We start from the raw sequence: 23739 nt of genomic DNA, 5'->3' as shown, positions 1-23739 counted from the left end.
TGATGCCTAGCCTTCAGGCTAAAGCTCCAGGACAAGTAAATAGGCCTTTTTTCACAAAAAGACCATTTCAGTCTGCCTTATGTGCTATGCCATAGGGTTGATAGCCTGCCAAGAACTTTCTCTTTGATTGTTTTAGTCCTTTGAGGCCCTGTAGCACAGATCCAAGCCACCAGAGCCAGGTGTTCAAGGGGCAGCCCCTGTGTGGACTGTGCATACCCACCCACTGGCTTCAGTGGGGCCATAGGAGAACTTGGCACTAGAGCAAGCTCACTGACTTCACTGGGGCCACAGGGAGCATGGAACTAGGGCAAGCCCCCCAGCTCTAAGTGGGAAAGCTTGTGGGTGGGGCCAGCCTGCAGGAAGTAGAGAGACCACAGGAGTGTAGGGGGGCAGGGAAAGCCTGCCAGCTTCAGGGCAGAGGGCAGGAGAGGAGGAAGCCTGCTCATTTTAGCAGGGCTGTGGTGAGGGGGTGGAGCAAGCCTACCAATGCCAACAAGATAGAAACAGGTAGAGCACAGCAATGGTGCCTGCCATTACTTCCTTCCCCACAGAAAGTCCTACCAGATTACTGTGCCTTTAAGAGATACTTGAAGATTAGCTAATGAATCGTCACATATGGTCTAGGTGCTTTTCAAACCTTTGCTTTTACTTCTCAGGGTGAGTCTGCATGCAAACCCTTTGAGAGTAGAGTTTCTATTCCCTTAATCTTTTGGATCTCCTGGATATAAACCCCATTGTTTTTTGGAGCTAGACATTTTGGGGGGTGGGGGACGCTCATCTTTCTGATATAAAACCCAAGGGCTGAGATGCCTGATGTAGGTATGAACGCCTTACTTCTCAGGGAAAAACTCCATAGTTGTGAGATCCTTCCCAATTGTGGGTCAGCATGCCAGAGATGAGGATTTTGGCAACACAGCATCTCTGTCTTTCCTACCTCTTAATGTGGTCCTTTTACCATTTGTTCAGCTAGTTTCCAGGTCTTCAGGTCTTTTGTAGAGGGAATTGGACTATATGTAGCTATTGATTTGGTGTGTCCATGGGAGGAGGTGAGATCAGGATCTTCCTGCACAGCTGTCCTGAACTTCTCTCTCAGTAAACTGCATTTATAATCAGGAGCATGTGTCCAGGTCCTCATTTATTTTTATTATCTCTTTATGTGTAAAGGGGGAATACCAATACATAAATCTTTGATTAATAAAATCTGTGGTTTTCATTAAACTTTCAGAGGAACGGTAAATCCAAGGGTCCTTTAAGTTCTACTTAAAGTTATACTTAAATGATGCTAGAATAAGCAATAAATTTTAGCCACATGAATTTTGCACTTCCAGAATTTGATTTTTATTTAGCTTGCAATAAGCAGGTTTTTTTTATACCATTGATATTTTTGTACCCCTCATGCAAATACCATGTCTGTTTTTAGAAAGATGATGAGCAGAACTGTATTTAAAACATGATTCTGTTGTGAGTTGCCTCACTGCAACATTCTTTCATCCTGTAAATATTTAGTTTTCTCTTGTTTCTTCATGTATTTATATGGGAACTTTTACCCAAATTGTTTTTCTTTTCTAGTTTCTACTATATGGAAATTCCCATCTTTGCTTCTCTGCCTGTCTAGTTGCTCTAAAGTTAACTCTTTTTCTCTTTCTTTTGATCCCAACACTAGATGAAACCTTTGATAAAATCATTTATGGATATTTCCTTCTTCAACTTTCATAGAAAATGCACAGTTGACTCTATGGTAAAGCCTATTTTTAGGGAACAAATTTGAACTAAGATAATCTGTAAAGATGGATTCGTCAGAAAAGCAGGACAAAAATTTTCTGTAGAAATAAAAGACATTTCCTTTATATATGAAGATATATATATATCTTTTATTATATATATTATAATATATAATTATATAATTATATGTATGTGTGTGTGTGTGTATATATATGCATATATGTGTGTGTGTGTGTGTGTGTGTGTGTGTGTATTCCCCTGAGTAACCCAGGTGCCCCAATGGGCTTATTGCATTTTATCCTAGATCTATGATAATTTGAGGGAGTTTATCTGCTTGTTGTAATTACTAGTCCTTCTTTTCTACATAACTCCAAACTCAGATTTAATCTCATTTGTTAATTATTGACGGTAGTTAGCAGGATCCTTATACTGTCATCATGAATGTGTTCAATGCAATGTATAAAGAGAAAATATGCTGACAAAGTAATCTGTAGAAGTTTCTTTAGATAAATAAATCTTTTTTTTTTAAAGATTTTATTTATTATTTGACAGAGATAGAGAGATCACAAGTAGGCAGAGAGGCAGGCAGAAAGAAAGGGGGAAGCAGGCTCCCTGCTGAGCACAGAGCCTGCTGGCCATGGGGCTCAATCCCAGGATCCTGGGATCATGACCCCAGCTGAAGGCAGAGGCTTTAACCCACTGAGCCACCCAGGCACCCCTGGATAAATAAATCTTAAGCAAATGTTTAAATGATTTTTAATGAAAAGGTTTATTTTACTGTAAATTATAGTTTTTTAATGTACATGTGTTTCTGCCATAACATGATATATGATTTCTGAAAAACTTCCAGTCTGGAAAATAGCCCTTCTAATAACTTCAGGAAAAATTAGGGGAAGGCCACTCAAATCCTATGGCACTTTGTAACCAGAGCCCTAACAAAAACAGTTAACAATCCTGCAATACCATTAATATACACACCTTGAGGATTTGTGCTTTCTTCTCTGTGTTGTAGATCCTGGATAGAATTAACTGCTAACAGAGATCATTTTCATCAAAATGAAAAATTGGAATCAAACTGTTACTTCCTTTATGAATCCATTGTTTTAAATCAGCTTCTTTATCTACACTCACATTTTTTCCAGATAACTTAATGGAATGCAAGGTTGTTAAAGCCATTAAAATAGGTCTGCACAAAGGGGAAGCTTTAATACAGATTTTCAGCTTTTTACTTAAGGTCTTCCTATATTGCTAAAGTTTGGGTTTTAATGGTGAGATAGCTTGCCCACAATTGTCTCAAAACAGTAATGTGTTGGAAAGGAGAAACTTAATAAAACTCCACGGTTCTACTGACATCATTCCCCTATTTACCATTTGCATTTGAGGTAATTCACGTCAAAGAAACCAGAAGAAGCTTTAGGTGGGAAAATATTTCCAATATGGGAGGAAAGTGTTTTCTCTAAAGCCAGGCCAAAAAAATTATATATAAATATATATATGAAATATAGAATATATCTTATGTAATTTTTAAATTCCCCTTGGTGTATAATTTGGTCGTTCTGAAATAATTTTATAGTTAATAGCTATCTAAGTTCTACCTATATTCAACAGTCAGTACAACCTATGAATTCATAATGGTTCTTAAGTTCTGCTTAACACAGTTTTTCTTATATTTATATGTGTGCATCTGTATTTGTATCTGTATCTGTATGTGTATCTGCCTACCTATACAAATGAAATAACAGGTTTTATTAAAAGCCTGTGGTTGCAGTAAATCTCTTCTAAAATCTTGCAGCTGGAAAATCAATGGAAATTAACACCATGAAAAGAGACATTTCAGCATTTTTTTTTTCTTCTGAATTTAGGAAATAACATAGGTTTAAATTATGTGTGATCTTCTTTGGGCTGAAACTTCTGGATCACCTAAGGTGGCATGGCTATGTCAACAGAATTATTAATATTTATTGCTGGATAGCCAGGATTTGGGATAAGGATGGTACTTAGAGTTTTGAAGCACTGACACTACCATAAAGCATATCGTTTTTCTAACTAAACTAAAACTTTTACTCTTGGATCTAAACTTCTACAAGGTGCCATCCACTCCAAAGTGCTATAAAATATCAACCCTCTTTACTTTTGATTAATGATACATTGTCAGAGTGATGAATTCTTCTAGAGTGTAATTTGAAAGATAATATCATTCTAGGGAGAAAAAAGTTCAGGTAAGAATTTAGAACAGTTACCAGATGAAATCCTACCATCACACAGTATAGTGAAGGATTGGGGGGGAATCTGGAAATGCTGGCATTAAATCACATTCTTTGGCTTTAGTTTAAGCTTCTATCCCACAGTGAGATATATGATTTACTATCTGCCCTGAAGGCTGTTTTGGTTTGATTTTTAAACATTTTTAGCATGTAGAAAAGTTGCACAAGTAATTTTATTCATTTTCGGTCCCCCCATTTTCTGTTGCTACCTATTAGTACTGTTATATATAAATTTTCATATTTAGCAGATGGAAATATAATTATCTTTGAGTTTTTAATTTCAATAATACCTTAATAGATAAGGTACAGTGTTTGATACTTAATATGCATAGTTAACTATTTTGTTTTCTAACAACCTTAACATTCTTGTTCATTGGTTACTTACTACTTAAGATGATGGTATACTATTAAGTGAAAGATAATGTATTTTGTGTTGCAAATCTAGGTGTGTCCATCTAAGCAAAGACAAAAGACTGCAGGTGGTTACCCCTGTGAAGTACCACTCATTAATTGGAAGGAATGTCTGTTTGTTACTTTTTAATATGGTGGCATTATGATTTATTTTTACTGGGTTTCTATAATTTAAAAAAAATGTTGCTAATAGAAGGCTAGGTCTATGTTAAGTGTTTCTGGATGAGGATGTTCTTGAGTTTTGGGCAGGAATGTTTTTCTTGAGCTGCACCATTCCTCAGATTTCAGAATACTCATTAAACTGGTTATCACCCATTAAATATCAGTAATGCTCTACAATGAGTGTGAAAACCCAAAACACCTTCCCACACTTTGAAATTTCCTTGCCGCAGTTAGGAAGTACTGATCCTTATATTAATTAGGTCTCTTTGCAGTAGTTTGGGACCAAGACTTGTTTCTTAATTGTTAAAGGCCTCATAGATGTCTCTCATTGTATGGGGCTAAGGATGATGCAGCTGAGTCATATTCAGAACCAGGACTGGAAATTGCAAAGCTTTTGAGATACATGTCAGACTACTTCTTCCACTTCTAACTTTATTTATTTATTTATTTTTGTATATCTACTTTATTCTCTTCTTTTAATGAATAAATTATGAATTAGATTATAGAACATCAGTGATAGAGAGAACATATATTGCTTTCTTGATTCCAAATCTAAGTTCTCATGAATTCAATGAAGACTAGGTGCTTACTTCTTGTCCAATGAGCCATGGCCCAGAGGACAGAAATATGTTGAGTGATTGTGTCTCACATGGTGGGGCTGGTGCAGGGGAGCACTGCTGTGGATCAGGGAGAAATCACATAGAATGGGACATTACTGGAAACAGTATTCACCTCAATACAAGTCTCCGCTGCAGTTAGACCCAGTGATTCAGGAAGCTACTTGTCTATTGGTTTATTTTTTAGTCCAAACTTTTATTGAATTTTAATTTATACACTCTGAAATTCACATTGTAAGTGTACAATTCAATGATTTTTTTTTAAGGTAAATTTACAAACCTGTGCAACAATCTCTGCAGTTGAGTTTTAGAATATTTCCATCACAATAAAAAAACTTCCTGGTACATTTGTGCAATCAACCCTTGCTCCTACTTCTAGTTGTTCCAGGTAGCTACTGGTCTGCTTCTGTTGGTATAGATTTATCTTTTCTAGAAATTTCATATAAATGGAATCATTCTTATGTGATCCTTTTTGTCTGACTTCTTTCATAACATTCTTTCTCATTCTTGAGAACATTCTTCCACATGTTTGTTGTAGGAGTTCATTCATAACATATTTGTTAGCTTTTCAAGAGATACCAAACTGTTTTCTAATATATCTGTAACATTTTACATTTCCCACCAGCAATGTATAAGGGTTTCATTTTTCTCCATATCCTTGCCAGAACTTAGTATTGTCAAATGTGTTTTGCATTATAACTATTCTATATGCGTGATGATATCTCATTGGAGTTCTAATTGCATTTCTTTAATGACTAATGATGTTGAACATCTTTTCATTTGCTTATTAGCCATCTGTATGTCTTTGTTGAAATGTTAATTTTTTTGGCCATTTTTAAAATCGCATGGTTTGTGTTTGTTTGTGTTAGTGAGGTTTAAGGGTACTTTATACATTCTGGATGTAGGTCCTTATCAGATATATGAATTTCAAATATTTTCTCCTAATCTAGATATCTTGACTTTTAAAATGAAAGTTAAAAAAATACTAATTCTGGGGGCACCTGGGTGGCTCAGTGGGTTAAGCCGCTGCCTTTGGCTCAGGTCGTGATCTCAGGGTCCTGGGATCGAGTCCCACATTGGGCTCTCTGCTCAGCTGGGAGCCTGCTTCCCTCTCTCTCTCTCTGCCTGCCTCTCTGCTACTTGTGATCTCTCTCTCTGTCAAATAAATAAATAAAATCTAAAACAAAAATACTAATTCTGGATTTTTTGCATTTCCATATACATTTTAGAATAAGGCTGTAAATTTTAGGATAAGATTGTCAATTATTATAGAAACCCCAAACAAATGCAAAACCTGATGGAATTTTGGTATAGAACATATGGCATCCACAGATCAAGTTTGTTTTTACAAAGCCTTAATTTATCAATTGATTCTTTTATGGATCATGTTTATGATCATTTTGTTTGTATATTCATACATTGATGGATGCTTGGGTTACTTCTACCTCTTGGCTATTGTGAATAGTTCTTCTATGAGTATGGGTATGTAGACACTTCTTTGAGACCCCACTTTCAATTATTTTGAATATGCATGTAGAAAGGGAATTGGTAGATCATGTTAAGTCCATTTTTAATTTTTTGAGGAATTCCTTTTTTTTTTTTTTTTTTTTAACTACAGCTGAACTATTTTACAATCCCATTAATAGGGCACAAGAGTCACACACCTGGGTGGCTCAGTTACGTGTCTGCCTTTGGCTCATGTCATGACCCCAGAGTTCCAGGATAGAGTCCCACATAGGGCTCCCTGCTCAGCTAAGAGTCTGCTTCTCCCTTTCCCCTTTACCTTTCTTGTACTCTCTCTAGTTCTCTCTCTCTCAAATAAATAAATCTTTAAAAAAAAAAGTAGTGCACAAGGGTTCTAATTTCTCCCCCTGCTCACCAACACTTGTTATCCTTTGTTTTTTTGATAGTAGCCATCCTAATGGGTGTGAGATAACATCTCATTGTTCCGTATACACAATAGGGTAAGCTTGTCAATTGTTACAAAGCAATATCCTGATGGGATTTTGATAAAGATTTTGTGTAGTATAAGGATTGATTTGGGGGGAAATTGCCTTCTTAACAATATTGAGTCTTTCAGTCTCTGACAGGATTTTGTTCCATTTATTTATTTATTTATTAAAAAAATGTTTTTTAAAGATTTTATTTATTTGACACACAGAGAGAGATCACAAGTAGGCAGAGAGGCAGGTGGGGGGCAAGCAGGCTCCCCACTGAGCAGAGAGCCCGATACCGGGCTCTATCCCAGGACACTGAGATCATGACCTGAGCTGAAGGCAGAGGCTTAACACACTGAGCCACCCAGGCGCCCCTTATTCCATTTATTTAGATCTTATATAATTTCTTTCATCAATGTTTTATACTTTTTAGTGTTAAATCCATATACTTTTTTGTTAAATGTTTTTGTAAGTATTTTGTTCTTTTTGATGTTACTGTGGATACTTCTTAATTTTATTTTTGGGCTGTTTATTACATATATATATATATATACACATATATATATAAAAAATTGATTTTTGAGTATTGATCTTCAGTCTTGTGAGCTTGGTAAATTCACTTATAATAGTAGCTGGTTTTGTTTGTTTGTTTGTTTGTTTGTTTTAGATACCTTAGGATTTTCTACATGTAGGATCATATCCTTTACAAGTAAAAAATAGTTTTACTTCTTCCTTTTTAATCTAGATGGTTTTAATTTTTTTTTCTTGTTTTGTGTTAACTAGAGCCATCAGTAAAATGTTACATAGAAGTGGCAAGTGTTTACATCCTGATGTTTTTTCTGATTAAGGGCTTAACATTTAGTCTTTTTTACCAATAGTTGTGATGTTTGCTATGGGTTTTTCATAGGTGCTTTTACCATGAGGAAGTCTCTTTGTATTTCTTGCTTCTTGTTCCCTGTTTTTATTGAAATGCTCATGTTGTTTGGTCTTCTATTAATATGCTTTTTTTTTTTTTTTTTTTTTTTTTTACAATACTTGATTTTTAGATGTCCAGTTAAGGGGGCGTTACTGGTTATAAATTCACTTGGTCATTACTCATAATTTATGTATTGGTGGAACAGATTTGCTAATATTTTGTGAAGGAATTTTGCATGTAAGTTCATGTGGGATATTAGTCTGTAGTTTTCTTTTCCTGGAATGTGCTTGTCTACTTTGGTATTAGAGTTGTACTGGCCTCATAAAATGAATTTAGAAATATTTCTTTCTCTTTTTCCTGAAAGTATTTGTGTTAGATTGGTATAATTCTGTACTTAAATATTGGGTAGATTTTACTGGTCAAACAATCTGAGTCTGGGATTTTTTCATGGAAAGATTTTGAATTATTAGTTGTTTCTTTACCTTATTGTTCTATTCTAATTTTCTATTAGTTATGAGTAAGTTTTGGTGATTTGTGTTTTTTGTTTAATTTATCCATTCAATCTAAGTTGTCTGATTTATTGGCATAAGTTTTTTTTTTTTTTTTTTTAAGATTTTATTTATTTATTTGACAGAGATCACAGGTAGGCAGAGAGGCAGGCAAAGAGAGAGGTGGGGAAGCAGGCTCCCTGCTGAGCAGAGAGCCTGATGCGGGGCTCAATCCCAGGACTCTGAGATCATGACCAGAGCTGAAGGCAGAGGTTAAACCCACCGAGCCACCCAGGCACCCCACCTGGCATAAGTTTTTCAATTCCTTTATAATCTTCTAATATCTATTAGTCTATATTGATGTTCTTTCTTTCATCACTGATTTTGTTAATTTGTATTTTACTCATTTTGGGGCAGTTTAGCTAAAGGTTTATAAATTTTCAAGTCTTTTTAAAAATATGATTTTAGTTTTATTGATTTTTAAAAATTTTTGTCTTATTTCATTGATTCTGATCTTTGTTTTCTGGTTCTGACTGGCTTTTGGACTTTTTTTCATTGATTTTTTTCCCCCCATTTTTTTTTTTTTTAAGATTTTATTTATTTATTTGACAGAGCGAGATCACAAGTAGGCAGAGAGGCAGGCAAAGAGAGAGAGGAGGAAGCAGGCTCCCTGCCAAGCAGAGAGCCCAATGCGGGACTCGATCCCAGGACCCTGAGATCATGACCTGAGCTGAAGGCAGAGGCCTAACCCACTGAGCCACCCAGGCGCCCTCCCCCTACTTTTTTGAGTGAGGGTCAGGTTAGGTTATTGGTTTTAGATATTCTTCCTTTCCAAAGCAACCATTTAAAACTATAAATTTCAGTCTAACCACTGCTTTAACTGCATCTTATGCATTTTGATTTGTTATGCTTCCTTTCTAATCAATTCAAGATTATTTACTAACATACCTTGTGATTTATTTTTTTATCTGAAGGTTATTTAGAAGCAAGTTGTTCAATTTCTAAATACCTTGTGATTTCCTCAAATTATTTGTTGCTGATTTCTAATTTTTTGTTGTTGTTGAGGTCAGAGAACATATTTTCTATGATTCCAAACCTTACAAATTTATTAATACTTCTTTTATGTGGAGCATATGGTCTAGCTAAAGAATGTTCCATATGAGCTTGAGAAGCATTCATATTCTGTTGTGAGGTCTAAGGTTTCCGGGGATCTATCTTTCTTTTGGTAGAATTAATTAATTTATAAGATTTTATTTATTTATTTGACAGAGAACACAAGCAGGAGGGACCGCAGGCAGAGGCAGAGGGGAGAAGCAAGGCTACCTATCAGGCAGGGAGCCCGTGGGAGGCTCAATCCTGGAATCAGGACCCAAACGGGAGGCAGACGCTTAACAGACTGAGCCACCCAGGCACCCTCTTCTGGTGGATTTAATACCTTTCATCTTTACCACCTTTTCTTTAGTGTTTCTTGTTAGAGTGGATCTGCTGGTAGTGAATTATCTCTTAGTCTATTTGAGAGTAATCTTTATGTTTGCTTTCATTTTTGAAGGACAGTTTTCCTAATATAGAATTATTTTTGGCAGTTTTTCCTTTTAGCACTTTGTGTTATTCTATGGCTTTTGGTCTCCATTTTTTTTTTTTCCAGACACAAAATCAGTTTGTTATTCATATTTATGTGCTCTTATATGTGATGAGTGATTTTTCTCATTTATTTCAAGATTTTCTGTATATCTTTGACTTTTAGTAGTTTGGTTATGAGTTGTCTTGGTTTGGATCTCTTATATTTATCTTTCTTGGGGCTTGTTGAGCTTCTTGGATTTTTAAAGTAATAATTTTTAAGTTTGGGACCATCATTTTTTCACATATATTTTTCTTCTCATTTCTCTCTGAAACTCTCACTAAATGTATGTGGGATGCTTGATGTGGTCTTGTAGGTCTGTAAGGCTGTTTTCATTTTCTTTAAACTTTTACTTTCTACTCTTTATATTAGATAATTTATCTCTAACTTTAAGTACACTGAATTTTTTTCCTTTTAAAATATTTCATAATCTATTTAGGTCATAATCAAGAATTTTCATTTAGTTCTTTTTTATGATTTCCATTTTTAAGTAGCTCCTCTATAACTCTCTCAGAGATTTTCAAAATCATCCCATTAAATGTTTGAGTAGTCCGCTGCTCACCTTAACTGGGACCAAAGCATCGGGCTGTCAGAGCTGTGGGTTTTCCCCATTCATTTATAATCAAGTTTGTTAGTTCACTGATAATGCCACTATAATTTTAAGATTCTGCCCTCTGCCAGGAATCAAGCACACTCCTTGTCCAGTCTTTCCCTAGTAACATTGACCAAGTTGGGGAGGGGTGATATAAGAAACAGCCATAGATTTTTGCTGAGTTATATCATAGTAGTTTTTCTTGAGTAAATACTTCTCAACTTTTGTTAGCTTTTGGTTGATTTCAGAGCCCTGAAATAGTTTTAAAAAAAATTATCCAGTGTAACATTTATTTTATGGGGATAAAATTATTTGTTGACCTCTTCATTATACCATAGTCAGATGTCCTATCTCTCTCTATTGAATTGAATAAGAATTCTATTTTTGGGGTATTTGAACTATTTTTCTTACTTACACTGCAATACTTACAATCTATTACATTGTAATAATTAATTGTAATTGTAATTAATTGTAATTGTAATAATTACAATTGTAATACTAACAATATTACAATATTACAATGTAATACTTACAGGGAAGTATTACATTGTGATCTAGATAAAATGGTAGCAATCATTTGGATGCACTATTTTGTGTCATCACTCTGGTAGGTGATTTTCATACAGGATGTATACTTTTCATAACAACTTTGTAAGGTACATATTGTCTTCATCTTATAGGCTTAGAAAGATAAGTGATTTCCCCCTTTATGCTATTATTAACAATGCCTTTGATTTTGTCTGTGTTGACACTGACTTAGATAGCTTCAGTATAGGGGAGGAATGTTCAAATAGAATATTTAGTCATTTTTATCTCAGTAAGTCAGTGAAATTTGATTCAACAAACATTTCTCAAGTACTTAACCAGTGTCAAGCAATGTTCTAGTTGCAAAGTGTGAAGGATGAGGCTGCAGGGAGGAGAGGCAAAAGAAGGTGATATAAAGCATGGATAAGTTAGAATAAGACACGGTCCCCTCTCTCAAGGATTTCAGAATCATGAAAGGGAAGACAGATGTATTCAACCAATTGTAACTCAACTGAATGGTATAACATGATTCTTAAACCATAGTGAACATTCAAATTACATGGCAAGGCACAGATTCTGTTGCAGTGGTTCTGAGTGGGACCTGAGATTTTGTATTTTTAGCAAGTTTCCAGTTGATGATGATGCTGTTGGTACATAGATGACACACTGAGGAACAAAGCTCTAGTACTGATGTGAGCAAGGATTTATAGGGACACTTAGAAAATACGTAAATTTTGCTGCAGTTAGTTGAAGAAGAAAACTCATTTCAGAGAAATTAAATAATTTTCCCTTCTGAACTGTTTTTTATAATGCCATTGAGATACATTGGAACTGGATAATACTTGATCTGGGCCTAAAATGATAAACAGAATTATAACAGGAAAGCTAGCCATTAGAGAGGAAAACTTTGTCAAGACATAGAAGTAATATGTTCATGTGTGTTTTTAATAGGAAACACATTTAAAACATCCCCCCCCTCCCCTGGTGAAACAGAATACCCACTTAGGAGTAGTTCCAAATATGAGGCTATATATTGGTGGAATGCTTGCTGAAGTAGAACCCCCAAATCTCAGTAGCTTAAAACAGTAAATGTTTAATTTTTACTTACCTAAATTTCAACATGGATGTTCCTAAGACATCTCATTTTAAACATCTCCCTCCCTCTTGATTTGGGGACTTTAATATGTAGTACCACCATCTTAGATGTGTTATTTCCAAGGTAACTATACATCCATCTAGCTGGCTTGTTGAACAGGAAAAGGGGTAGTTTCTTACCACCTTGCCAGTAGAAGTAATATTCATTACTACTTCTCACATTCTGTTAAACTATCATAAAGTCCACCCAGATTATATATTCTTCTCTGGAATAAGTATGGAAGATTGGATTTGGAGAACAGGAAGTTGCAAATCATTAATACATAAATGATATATTTTTCATATACCTAGGAACTTATAAGTATTGTAAAATAGTATGTTATAGTAGTGTGGTAAATTTCTAATCTTAATAATTTTGTTAAATCTTATACCTCTTAATTAAGAGATAGACATTTTAAGTGTGTTCTATAATTCTACTCTTATAGGCTACTTCTAATTTTGTTTTTTGGAAGTTTTGTTTTTGCAAAGTTCATATGCCTCCCCAACCCGACATTGCAGATAGTAGATGAGACAAGTAAAAGAAGAATCTGTTTCTCCTTTCAATTTGCTAGTGCCTAGTCAAACATGAAAATAAACAGAATAAGTTAGAAACAAAAATTAAACAATGTAATCCCCGCATCAGCAATTATATACATAATTACAATTTTTTTTGTAAAGGAAGGAAAAATGTTCATATCTATGGAGATAAAATCTAATATATTTTAAGTCTAAGGAAATAAAGAAGTAAAACACATTATCTGTATTAGTGTAATTCAGTAGGGTAAAGGAATTAGGCTGAGAGAAGGAAGATCTTGGTTCTAACTCAAGCTGCAGTATTTTGTATTCATTTGGCTTTGACATAAGCTTTATGAGCTTGAATTTCCTTGTCTATGTAATGGGGATCATGATATCTGTCCCCTCCCTTGCATGCTTATTTTAAGAGTAAGAAAATTGTATGTACACTTACAACTGAAAAAAGTAGTATTTATTTTTTAAATTAAAAACATTTTTAAGAAAAGTAATATTTAAATGTAAGATGTTTTAAGAAAGAAAATCCCTGTAAAATTAATAGTTGTTTTTACTACTTTTAAGAATGTGTAAGGGGTGTCTGGGTGGCTCAGTGGGTTAAAGCCTCTGCCTTCGGCTCAGGTCATGATCCCAGAGTACTGGGATGGAGCCCCGCATCGGGCTCTCTGCTAAGCGGGGAACCTGCTTCCTCCTCTCTCTCTGCCTGCCTCTCTGCCTACTTGTGATCTCTGTCTGTCAAGTAAATAAATAAAATCTTTAAAAAAAAAAAAAAGAATGTGTAAAATGACAAGCTGACCTTCTAACCACCTTTGAAATCAATAGATCTCTACTCTAGGGAATTTAAAATCAGGCTTATATTGGATTACTCTGTTTAAAAAATACTTGTTTTGGTAAAGCATTATGGTTGGCTTGAATTTCTTTTAAAAATGATTATATAAGTCTGTATAGGTTTTTTGATGATCACTGGGAAAAATTATATCAAATATCACTGATATCTGTGCATAAAATATGTATATATAAATGTGCATAGATCTCATTAGTCATTTTTCATAGATAATCCATTAATTCAGCATGAAATAACACTAAATAATTTGATCTTCATTGGTTTATTCTAGAATGAGATTGCAGTGAATCTTAACAGATCTGTAAAAGGTCATAACTGGAAAGATTCAGTATAATCTTAGTCATTTAAATAGGTAACTAGATAAAAATTTAAAAATAGGAATATTTCCATGAGAAAGTCCAAAATAATTATTTCTAATCCCTGCTGAAGTTACTGTCTGTCTTGAGGATATTTGCTAAAGGAGCACGACCTATTGTTTGTCTTTCTGATACCAGGTTTTCAGAGAGTTTCACGCTGTAGTTTGTTTGGTTCAAGGTCACATGCAACCCAGAATCTGCAGAGTCCTAGGGCAGATCAGAGTAGCTGCTGATGGGAGACCTCTCAGAGAACAGGGACTTTCCAGGAGTTGCCTATTCCTTTTTAGCTATACTGAAGGCATGGGGAAAGGTTTTTGAAGTCTTTTTCACAGTCATTTATTTTAATTCTGCAGTTCTTCTCCCCCCCCCCCTTATTTTTACCATATGTTATATGCCAGGCACTGTGGTAGCCATAGAAAGACTTAAGAAGACAAGATTTTTTCCTTCTTTGAACTTATATGGTATGATGGAATAGACAGACACCAAAAGGGGATGTATAGTCAATATTGTATGGGTTACTAGAGATCTACTTTGGGTCTGCAGAAGGTACAGAGGATGGGCACCTCACACAGCCAGAGTGAGGAGGACAAAGAAAGGTTCCTAGACCTGTGGGAGTCATTTGGGATGAATCTAGAGGGAAAAGTAGGAGTCTGCCAGGCAAAGAAGATGGCAGAGGAGGGAAATCCTTTCTGGTTAGTGAAGCTCCTGGGCAAAGATACTAAATGAGGAAAAATTTGGAGTTTACTAGGAACCTTCAGGTAGAGGCACTTCCTGATGTGCACTTTTGAATAGTTAATACTTTCCAAAGATGTTTTCTCACCAAGGGATACTCATTACTGCTTATTCAGGGTCCTACTAGATTAGCTATATTTAGTTCTTTAGCTATGTTGTATAAAAATAACACATCTATCTATTTGGGGTTGACATAGTAGAAAGGCTGTGAGTCAGAATTAAACACACCTGGGGTCATTTCCCAGCTCTGCCACCCACTCACCATGTGACCAGGCCTAAGTTAATCAAACTATCAGAGCTTTCATTTCTTTATTCTTAAAACAGAGACAAAAATAGTAATGCTTTAGAGTTGACTTGAAGATTAAATGATATGTTTTTAAGATACTTGGGATAGTATGAGACCAAACTAGCTCCTCAGTAGATGGCAGCTGTCACTATTATATTGGTTGATATAAATGTCAATTTGTATTTTGAAATATTAAATAAAATATGTTGGATTTTAGTAATCATAGAATAATAAAAAATGCAATTTAATGTATCTAATTTACTTAGACTGACATGTTAGTCTTTTTAGTCTTATTTCATTTCTTTTTTAATAGGCAAAATGTCAAATATTATCCAATGTATTGGATGCTGCCCATCGATTTATCAAGGAAGTTAATCCAGATGAACCCAAAGGGAATAATCATTCTGCAGAAGATATCAGTAAAAGTGAGAATAAGCCCAAATCTCTTCTACAGGGGAGCAACTCTGGGGTAAGCTAAAGAAAATAGAGTAGACATTTTCTGTCATACATGATCATGGAGACTGTCATTCATAGACTTAACTAGAGGCATAGAGTTTTGTAGATTATTCCATCATGTTGTTTAATATTTGAATTTTTTTAAGACTCAAAAACATCTTGACTATAAAAATCCTTTCTTTAAGGAGATTTCTTTGATTCCACTGAAGACTGTTTTTTTTTATGAATGATTGTTTGACATGTTGCTTTCTGGGCATTGGGGTCATTTAAGGAAATGAATGAGTATTTGGGAGAAACATAAAAAAAATAACACAATGCAATATAACAATTTTATTTTAGTTAGGATTTCAGAGAGGCTAAAAATATAAAACCTTGCCAAGTTTGTTTTGTTTTGTTTTTGTTTTTGTTTTTAGGTGATGGGCAATTTTACAGTTATTTAAAATTGGATTTACACCAAATTCTGGTCATTATTCAGATTGACTACTTATCCCATGATGTTCCAGATAAGCTTTCATCAGTTCATGTCTATATTTTGTAATGGACATGTTGTAATGATTCTTTAGCAAGAAACAAGCTTCCTTGAATTTTGACCTGTGTTATAATCCTCATCCTTTTAGATGCCACTCACTTTTCCACTATAGTTCAGAAATATTAACAAACATGGCCAGTCACACAACTTCTTACCTGGTGACAGGGTCAAGCTTGAACTTCAGTCTCTTGAGTTCTTAACCCATGCTCATGGAACAAAGAAGAAAACATGCTTTATGCGTATAGGACTTCTTTCCAGCAAAGAAACTGTGCTTGAATTGTCCAGGAAAGTCAGTGTTTTTACATGGATTTCACTTTCTAATACAGCTGTCAAGGGTGATTGTGAAGAATCCCTGAATGAGTTATGGCCTCGTTATCATAATAGTGATGCGTTGAAAATTGACTCTGTGCCAGACATGGTCCTACATATTTTACATGTATTATCTCTTTCTGTCCTCTCTTAATTTTTCCCTACTTTTTCCAGATGAGAAAATTAGTGACAAAGATCAGTTTTTATAAATTGCCCAAGGTATAAATGAAACTTAGATTTAAACCCAGACTTTATGACTCCAAATTATTTGCTTTTAGCCGCTGCACAGATGCTGTGGCATTAAGGGTTTCTCCTTCCTGCCTGCCATTTTATGTAATTTACCTAATCGTTGAAAATAGTAATAGATCAACAACTAACATTTGTTAAGCACCTAACACTAGGCATTGTGCTTAATCCTTTCATTGCCTTATCTTATCCAACAATCACAATAACCATATAAGTTTTGCATTTTTATTACTCTATTTAACAGATGACAAAGGCAGAGAGGAACTTAGTAACTAGCCCTACTAGAAAGCTTATGCCTTTGCCTGTGCTTTTAATTCCTACAATAAATGCTGCCTCCTGTCCCCATAGGTGACTGTATATGCTAGATAGACCCTTTCTACTTTTCCTTCTAACTTAAAAACTACTAATTCAGGGGTTTCATCCAGGAGTGCACATCAGAACCAACTGGAAAACAATTAAAGGAACACACACATGATCAAATTCAGCCTCTCTTTGGGTGGGTCCACAGGTGTGATTTTAACAACTGCTCAGTCATGGTTGTGTAAGTATTCTGGTTGGACATCACTGCTATCAACCCTTAGGTGCGCACCTGTACTCAGTACCAAAGAGCAGTGGCTCTCTAGCTGTAATACATAAACATCAGAAGCATGGAGTGAGTTTGTTAAAATGCGACCTTTCTTCTAGAAAGTGGGGATATTAAACCATATCTTGCAAGGATACCATGTGGCTTAGAAGGATAATGAATATTATCCACTGAATTCCATATGCTCTTTCAAATTTCCTATTCCCTTCAGAATTGGGTAGAGTCATGTTAGGTTTTGAGTTGGAAGTGGCATATGAGAGTTCTGGGCTCAAACATTTGAAAGCCGATGTCTAGTCCTCTGACTTTTCCTATTCTGACATTGCTGTGAGGAAGCCAAGTATTCCAAAAACATAGCTATAAAAAGCAGATCTCTTATATCTCTGACTCATTGGTTGGAAAAGAGCTGCTCTGGACACCTGCTGGAATCACTGCTTCTTCATTAGTGCAGCATACATACATATGTGCACTCATTAGTGCAGCATACATACATATGTGCACTCACATTGTTTACTGGATACCTGTAAATACCTCCCACAAACTCAGCATTTATTTTCTTTTTCTTCTTTTCCCTCCCTTCTACCCTTCCTCCCTCTCTGTCCTTCCCTTTCTTCCTTCCTCCCTTTTTTTAGAGATAGAGTGTGTGAGTGGAGAGGGGGAAGGACAAAGGGAGAAGGAGAGAGAAAATCTTAAGCAGACTCCATGCCCAGTGCAGAGCCCAACATAGGGTTTGATTCCATGACCCTGAGATCATGTCCTGAGCTAAAATCAAGAGTTGGCCACTTACCAACTGAGCCACCGAGGTGACCCTAAAACTCAGTACTTTCAAACCAAATTTACCTCTCCTCCAAAACCTATAGATGTCACTGTTGATGATAGCCTATCTTCCTGCTTTTCAGGTGAGCCAAGAACCATTATTTTCTGTAGTCCTTTCTCTTCTTCCTCTGCACATCCAGTTGGTTACCATGTCTCATGCAGTCTACTGCCTAAAAACTCACTTGAATACTTGGGCCCTTCTATCCTTATTGGTCTTCCAAATACGGAAATTAGCTTTTTCTTGAAGTACAAAATGTTCGTAACATGGAACCTGGATTTCATTCTCTCCCTTTCTAGAAGTCAATAATAATTCCAGTTTTGTATGTATGTATCTCTTTACACAACTGATAATATGTTCAACTCTGCTCGGCAAATATGCTTTTTAGAAAATGTTTTGATATTCACATAAGTACGTTCTATAGCCTTCTCATTCTATATAGTGGTTATAAAACACCTGATTTATTAGATAAAAATGACTTTAAAATATAAGAATTTAAATTTTAAAATTTCCACTGACCAGCATTTACATTATTTCAATCTTTTGCCAATACAAAGTAGAATATAAAGAGTGATTTTGAAAAATATTTTTTGCATATATATATATGCAAAAACTTTGTGTGTATATATATATATATACATATATATATATACATGTCATGCATTTGTAATGTTGATAGATATTACCAATTAGCTGTAATATTTTAACTGGTTTCTTTGCATCCAAACTCACTATTCCTTAATTTCTCTTTCTCCCACACTACTGTGTAGAAGTCTACAGTGACTTTGATTTTCCATTATGTGTAAGTTTAACTTCCTCTGTATGCAGGCAGGATCCTTCATGATCGGACACATATTATGTTTTCTCTTATCCTACTTTTTACCACTGCAGTGTAAACTACTAATGGCTCCATGCCACTGTGCTGTTTGACTCCATGTTTTAGCATATATACCATCCCCTCTCTCTGGAATACTGTCCCTTCCACTTTTTACCCATAGAACTCTTGATTATCTGAGTTAAATTACCTGTTTCTTGCACTTGTTTCAGTTGTGGACTTTTAAACCCGTGTTTCTGTGGCCAGCAGCTGGCACAGTGATTTAAGATTCCCAAATGCCTTTTGTTTATATTCAAAATTTTAGACCCATATTTTGCTCTTTTCTCAATTATACTCTAACAATCTGCCTGTTTATTTTGTAATCAAGGGGTGAACATAGAGAACTCTACTTTTGTATCTAGAATATACACAATGGAGATTTAGCAATTTGATCAGTGTAGGTAAATCCACAATGCTAATTCAGCATTTTGGCTTTATTTTGCCTTATTTTCCTAATTTGGCTGTTTTCTCTGATCCTGTATATAACTACCAAATCCTACCTTTATTTTCTTTTGTGCATTCACAGTGAGTCTATATTTTGTGCTGAATTCCTCCTTTCCTCTTATTGTTATGCCAAGAAGAATGTGATGCTTCATATGCATTAATTAATTTGTTCATTCTTTCAACTAACTTTTAATGAGCACCTACTTTGTGCCAGGCACTGCTCTTGGCACTGAGAAAAAGAAAAAAATCCCCGATCTCATTACATTCTACTGGGGGGAGACAGGCAATAAACAAACAAACATGTAGACTAAATTCACACAGAGATGTTTTTCAGAGAAAAAGAGAGCAGGTGAGGGAATGGAAGGTGGGGGTAAAAGGGCTATATTTGTAGGGTCATCATTTGAACACAGACCAACTGTAATAAGTGGAATGGCTATGTGAAAATATGGAGGAGGGTCACTCCAGGTATTGGATGCAGCTAGTGCAGGGCCCTTGAGTGAGAATGTGTTTCATGGGCTCCCAGCACTAAGAATGTAAACATTCTTCAGTAAATGAAGAGGGGAATTAAAGGAAGTGTAGTAAAAAGGCAGGGGGCAGGGAAGTACACAGTCTGCAGAGCCTTGTAGGTCCTATTAGGAACTGGGGGTTTCAAAGAATCATTGGAAGGTTTTGAATATAGGAATAACGATCAGATTCACATATTAAAAAAAAAAATCTGCTCTCTCTGCCATGGGAAATTTGCTGGTAGCAGATTGAAGTAGGGAGATTAGGTTCATGGCTATTGTCACTCCCCATGGGGAACACTGGTGAATAACATGATGATAAATCCTCAGTCATGCAGGCTCTAGTTTTAATAATTTTTGAAGGGACCATTTCTAATTGTTCATACTGTTTTAAAGAAATCAGTAAAGCATATGTGTAAGTACAACTTTAAAAATTCCATCTTAAAGCTAAAAAGTAGTATATGATTCAAAATGCCTAATAATTAATGCTACCTATATTTTAAGATAGGGAAATTTTAATAAAGCACACTTAGATGCACTTTTAATTGGTTTAGGTAGAAGTTCCAACCACAAAAAGAGCAGAGTGTTCACATCCAAAAGATAGGCTCCTCTCTGAAGGGTCATTTGATGAAGAAGCTTCTTCCCAGTCCTTTCAGGAAACTTTAAATCAATGGCGAACTGGACATCAAGATGACAACGAGAAACAGAAGTCATCTGCAGCAAAAGCAGGTACAGCTACCTTTATCAAATGAATGTTATAAAATAAAGCTGAATTTATCTTATTTATCTCCATTTTCTGTGAATATAAATGCAGTGTTTAAAAACTGTTAGCATTAGGATAACAGTTTAATATAACTCCTCAAAGAAGCATTCACTGTACAACCAAGGGTAAGTGGTTTAATATTTATAGAACCCTGACTTGAGCACTGGGGAGATTTGTGTTTGTTTCCTATGTAAATTCAGACTGTCAAATGAATGCAGAATTGGATGCTTTCAGCTCCCCCACTCCTGGCAGAACGTTTTTGTCAGGACAACTGTTCCTTTATTGAACTGTATTTATACATAAAACAAGAGGATCTGTGAGATAGAGAGTAAAGAATTTTTTGTATGTGTCTTGAAAAAATATAGTTCAAGGACCGCTATGAACTTAAGGGGGAGAATTGATTTATCTTTTTTTCCCCTCCTGTCCAAAGGAATATTTTTTGTTTTTATTTTTCCTTAATGATTTTTGCACCCATATTCTAGACATTGAAGATTGGGAGACTGAGGCACATGCTGTTTCTGTTTTACGTTTCCCAGAATCTTTTGAGAGATATCATACTTTTCAAACTGTTTGATTAATTAATTTTATTTCTCAGAATCTTATAGAGACTTCCAGTTGCTTTTCACTGAAAATAAAATGTGAGACAATAAATTTCAATCATGTATCTTTGTTGACAACATCCAATTTATTATTTTTACTTCATTTTTTTCCTAGGGCAGGAATTCTCCTGATTATTCATTTTTTATATTTTTATTCACTTTTTAACATTTTTTATAATTCCTAATGTCAAGGTATCACATACCATCTTCCAATTAGAACTGGAATTTTTTCTAAATAATTTTCTCTTTGAAATATTTCCCTACTCTTGTTCATGCTGCATCAGTTTCATTAATACTTCCAAGATTTTATTTATATACTCTCTTTGTAGCATGTATCTTAATATAATTCTCATTGACTATGTTATTTTATGTGTTTTTTATTTGAACTTTCAAATTTTGATATATTTTTTACTTTTTAGCTCTGAAAGGGAAAAGTCTTCTATACAAATACCTTTTGATTGTCTACTTTGAAAGACTTAAAATGATAAAGGGACTGATATGATAAATCAGATAAGATCAGAGAAGAAAAAAACTTTGTTTTTCATAGTGGTGATAACTATATTATAAGAATAACATAATGATTATTTTGCATGATTTTATTATTACAAAAAGTTAACCAAGAAGAAAATGAGAATAACCTAATTCAACCATCTAATCAATGTTAACATGTTGGTACGTTTTTCAATAGACATAGTTGCACCATCATACACAGGTATAAATGGGGTGACACTATTAATGCAATTTGTGACTTTTTTGCTTAGATTCTATCATGGACAATGAACGTTACATATAAATACAGTTATATGTCATCGTTTGTAACTGTTGCATAATACTCTGTATGCCAAGATTTACTTTATCAGGATTTTATTGATGGATATTTTGTTTCTAATTCTCACTATGGCAAAAATAAGTTATAATGACCATCTTAGCTCTTTGAGTACTAGTACAATTACCTTAAAATAAATTTTTAAATGTAGAAATACTGCGTCAGTGATTGCTGAAGAGAAATCATTAAGATGAGGACTTCTGTTGATATGAGATGTGATTTTTCTTGCCCCCGAGTATTGTATATATGACTGTGTGTGTACCATATGTATATGTTTGTCAATATTTTTCTTTTCCTGACATATTAAGTAGATAGAAAAGAGCATTTACAAAATTTGTGTAGATTCTGGAGAAAAACAAAGCAGTGTTTACTGCTTACTTTTTCTCTCTCTCCTTTCCTCCTCTCTAAGAGATTGTCACTAACCTAGATTCTGTATTTTTCATTAAAAAAATTTCCTTGTAGTTTACTGCATTTTGTGTATCTCTAAATAGTATGTTAAATTTGCATGTATTTGAATATTACATAAGTGGAAAGCTAGTGTATATATTCTTTTGCAGCCTGTTTCATTCACTATTATTTACTGAACTTTACCCACGAAGATGTGCATAGTTGCACTTTATTCATTTTTACTGCTTAATATTCTTCTGTTATAGGAAATTACCGCCATTTACCTGTTTAAATGTTGATGGGTTTGGGGGTTGATTCCTATTTTGCCATTATAAACAATGCTGGTATAAATATTTTTGTATAGGTCTCCTGGTACACATGCACACGTTTCTAGGATGTCTTTTCCTAGGAGTGGAATAATTGGGTCATAGGCTGCATATGTCTTTGACTATACTAGATAAAACTGAATTATTTACCAAAGTATTTGTATCAGTTTATACTCCCACCAGTAGATAAGCAGTTTGGTTACCTCCCATTATCACCAATGTTTTGTCAGATTTTTAAATTTTTGCTGCTCTGATAGAGATGAAATGTCATATTTACTTTGTATAATTCATTATGAGTGATACTGAGTATCTTTTTACATGCTTCTTGGCCATTTAACTTAGTAACATGCTTTGAATTTTCAAGTTTTCTAGTTATTTGTTATTGACTTTTAAAAAAATATATTTATTTTTTTATTTGACAGAGAGTATGAGTCGGGGGAGGGGCAAAGGGAGAGGTAGAGGGAGAAGCAGACTCCCCACTGAGGAGGGAGTGTGACTTGTGGGGCTAGATCCCAGGACCCCGGAATCATGACCTGAGCTGAAGGCAGATGCTTAACCAGCTGAGCCACCTAGGTTCCCCTCTGTTGTTGATTTCTAACTTCATTTCATTTTAAGTGAACTCCAAAGTCTCATCTCCTTCAGTGTGAAAGGCACGTACTTACAATGGCCTAGAAGTTTCAGTGTAATCTCAAGTCTGTTATCTCTGTGATCTCACCTCCTGTTACTCTCCTCTTCGCTTGTTCTGTTTCAGCTACACTGGCTGGCTGACCCTTCTTCCAACACCTACTCCAACACATTAAAACATATGTTTACCTTAAGTCTTTGGCACTGTCTATTGAGAAAAACACCCACCATCCCATCAGTATGAATACTGGGGCATCTTACACAAATTCTCTCACAAAAGGTAGCCAGAGACCCATAAAAAATGCCATCAAACTAAAACCTAAGTTA

The 23739-nt window shown here is 35.0% G+C and overlaps 1 protein-coding gene across 2 annotated transcripts in view; it reads left to right on the top strand.

The window, feature by feature from the left end:
* Nucleotides 1-23739, top strand: part of ZBBX (zinc finger B-box domain containing) — a gene marked incomplete at both ends in the record, with an annotated part of 113051 nt that overhangs the window by 45938 nt on the left and 43374 nt on the right. For both annotated transcript variants that reach the window (XM_080818224.1, XM_080818223.1), the window contains 2 exons: nucleotides 15446-15601; nucleotides 20442-20616. In XM_080818224.1, the coding sequence (XP_080674350.1) occupies nucleotides 15446-15601; nucleotides 20442-20616 (331 nt within the window). The remainder of the gene's footprint in view (nucleotides 1-15445; nucleotides 15602-20441; nucleotides 20617-23739) is intronic.

This window comes from Martes martes (genome assembly GCF_963455335.1).
Source record: "Martes martes genome assembly, chromosome: 1".
NCBI lineage: Eukaryota > Metazoa > Chordata > Mammalia > Carnivora > Mustelidae > Martes > Martes martes.
The sequence above is the reverse complement of the archived record's forward strand: the minus strand, read 5'-3'. Positions and strand labels throughout refer to the sequence as shown.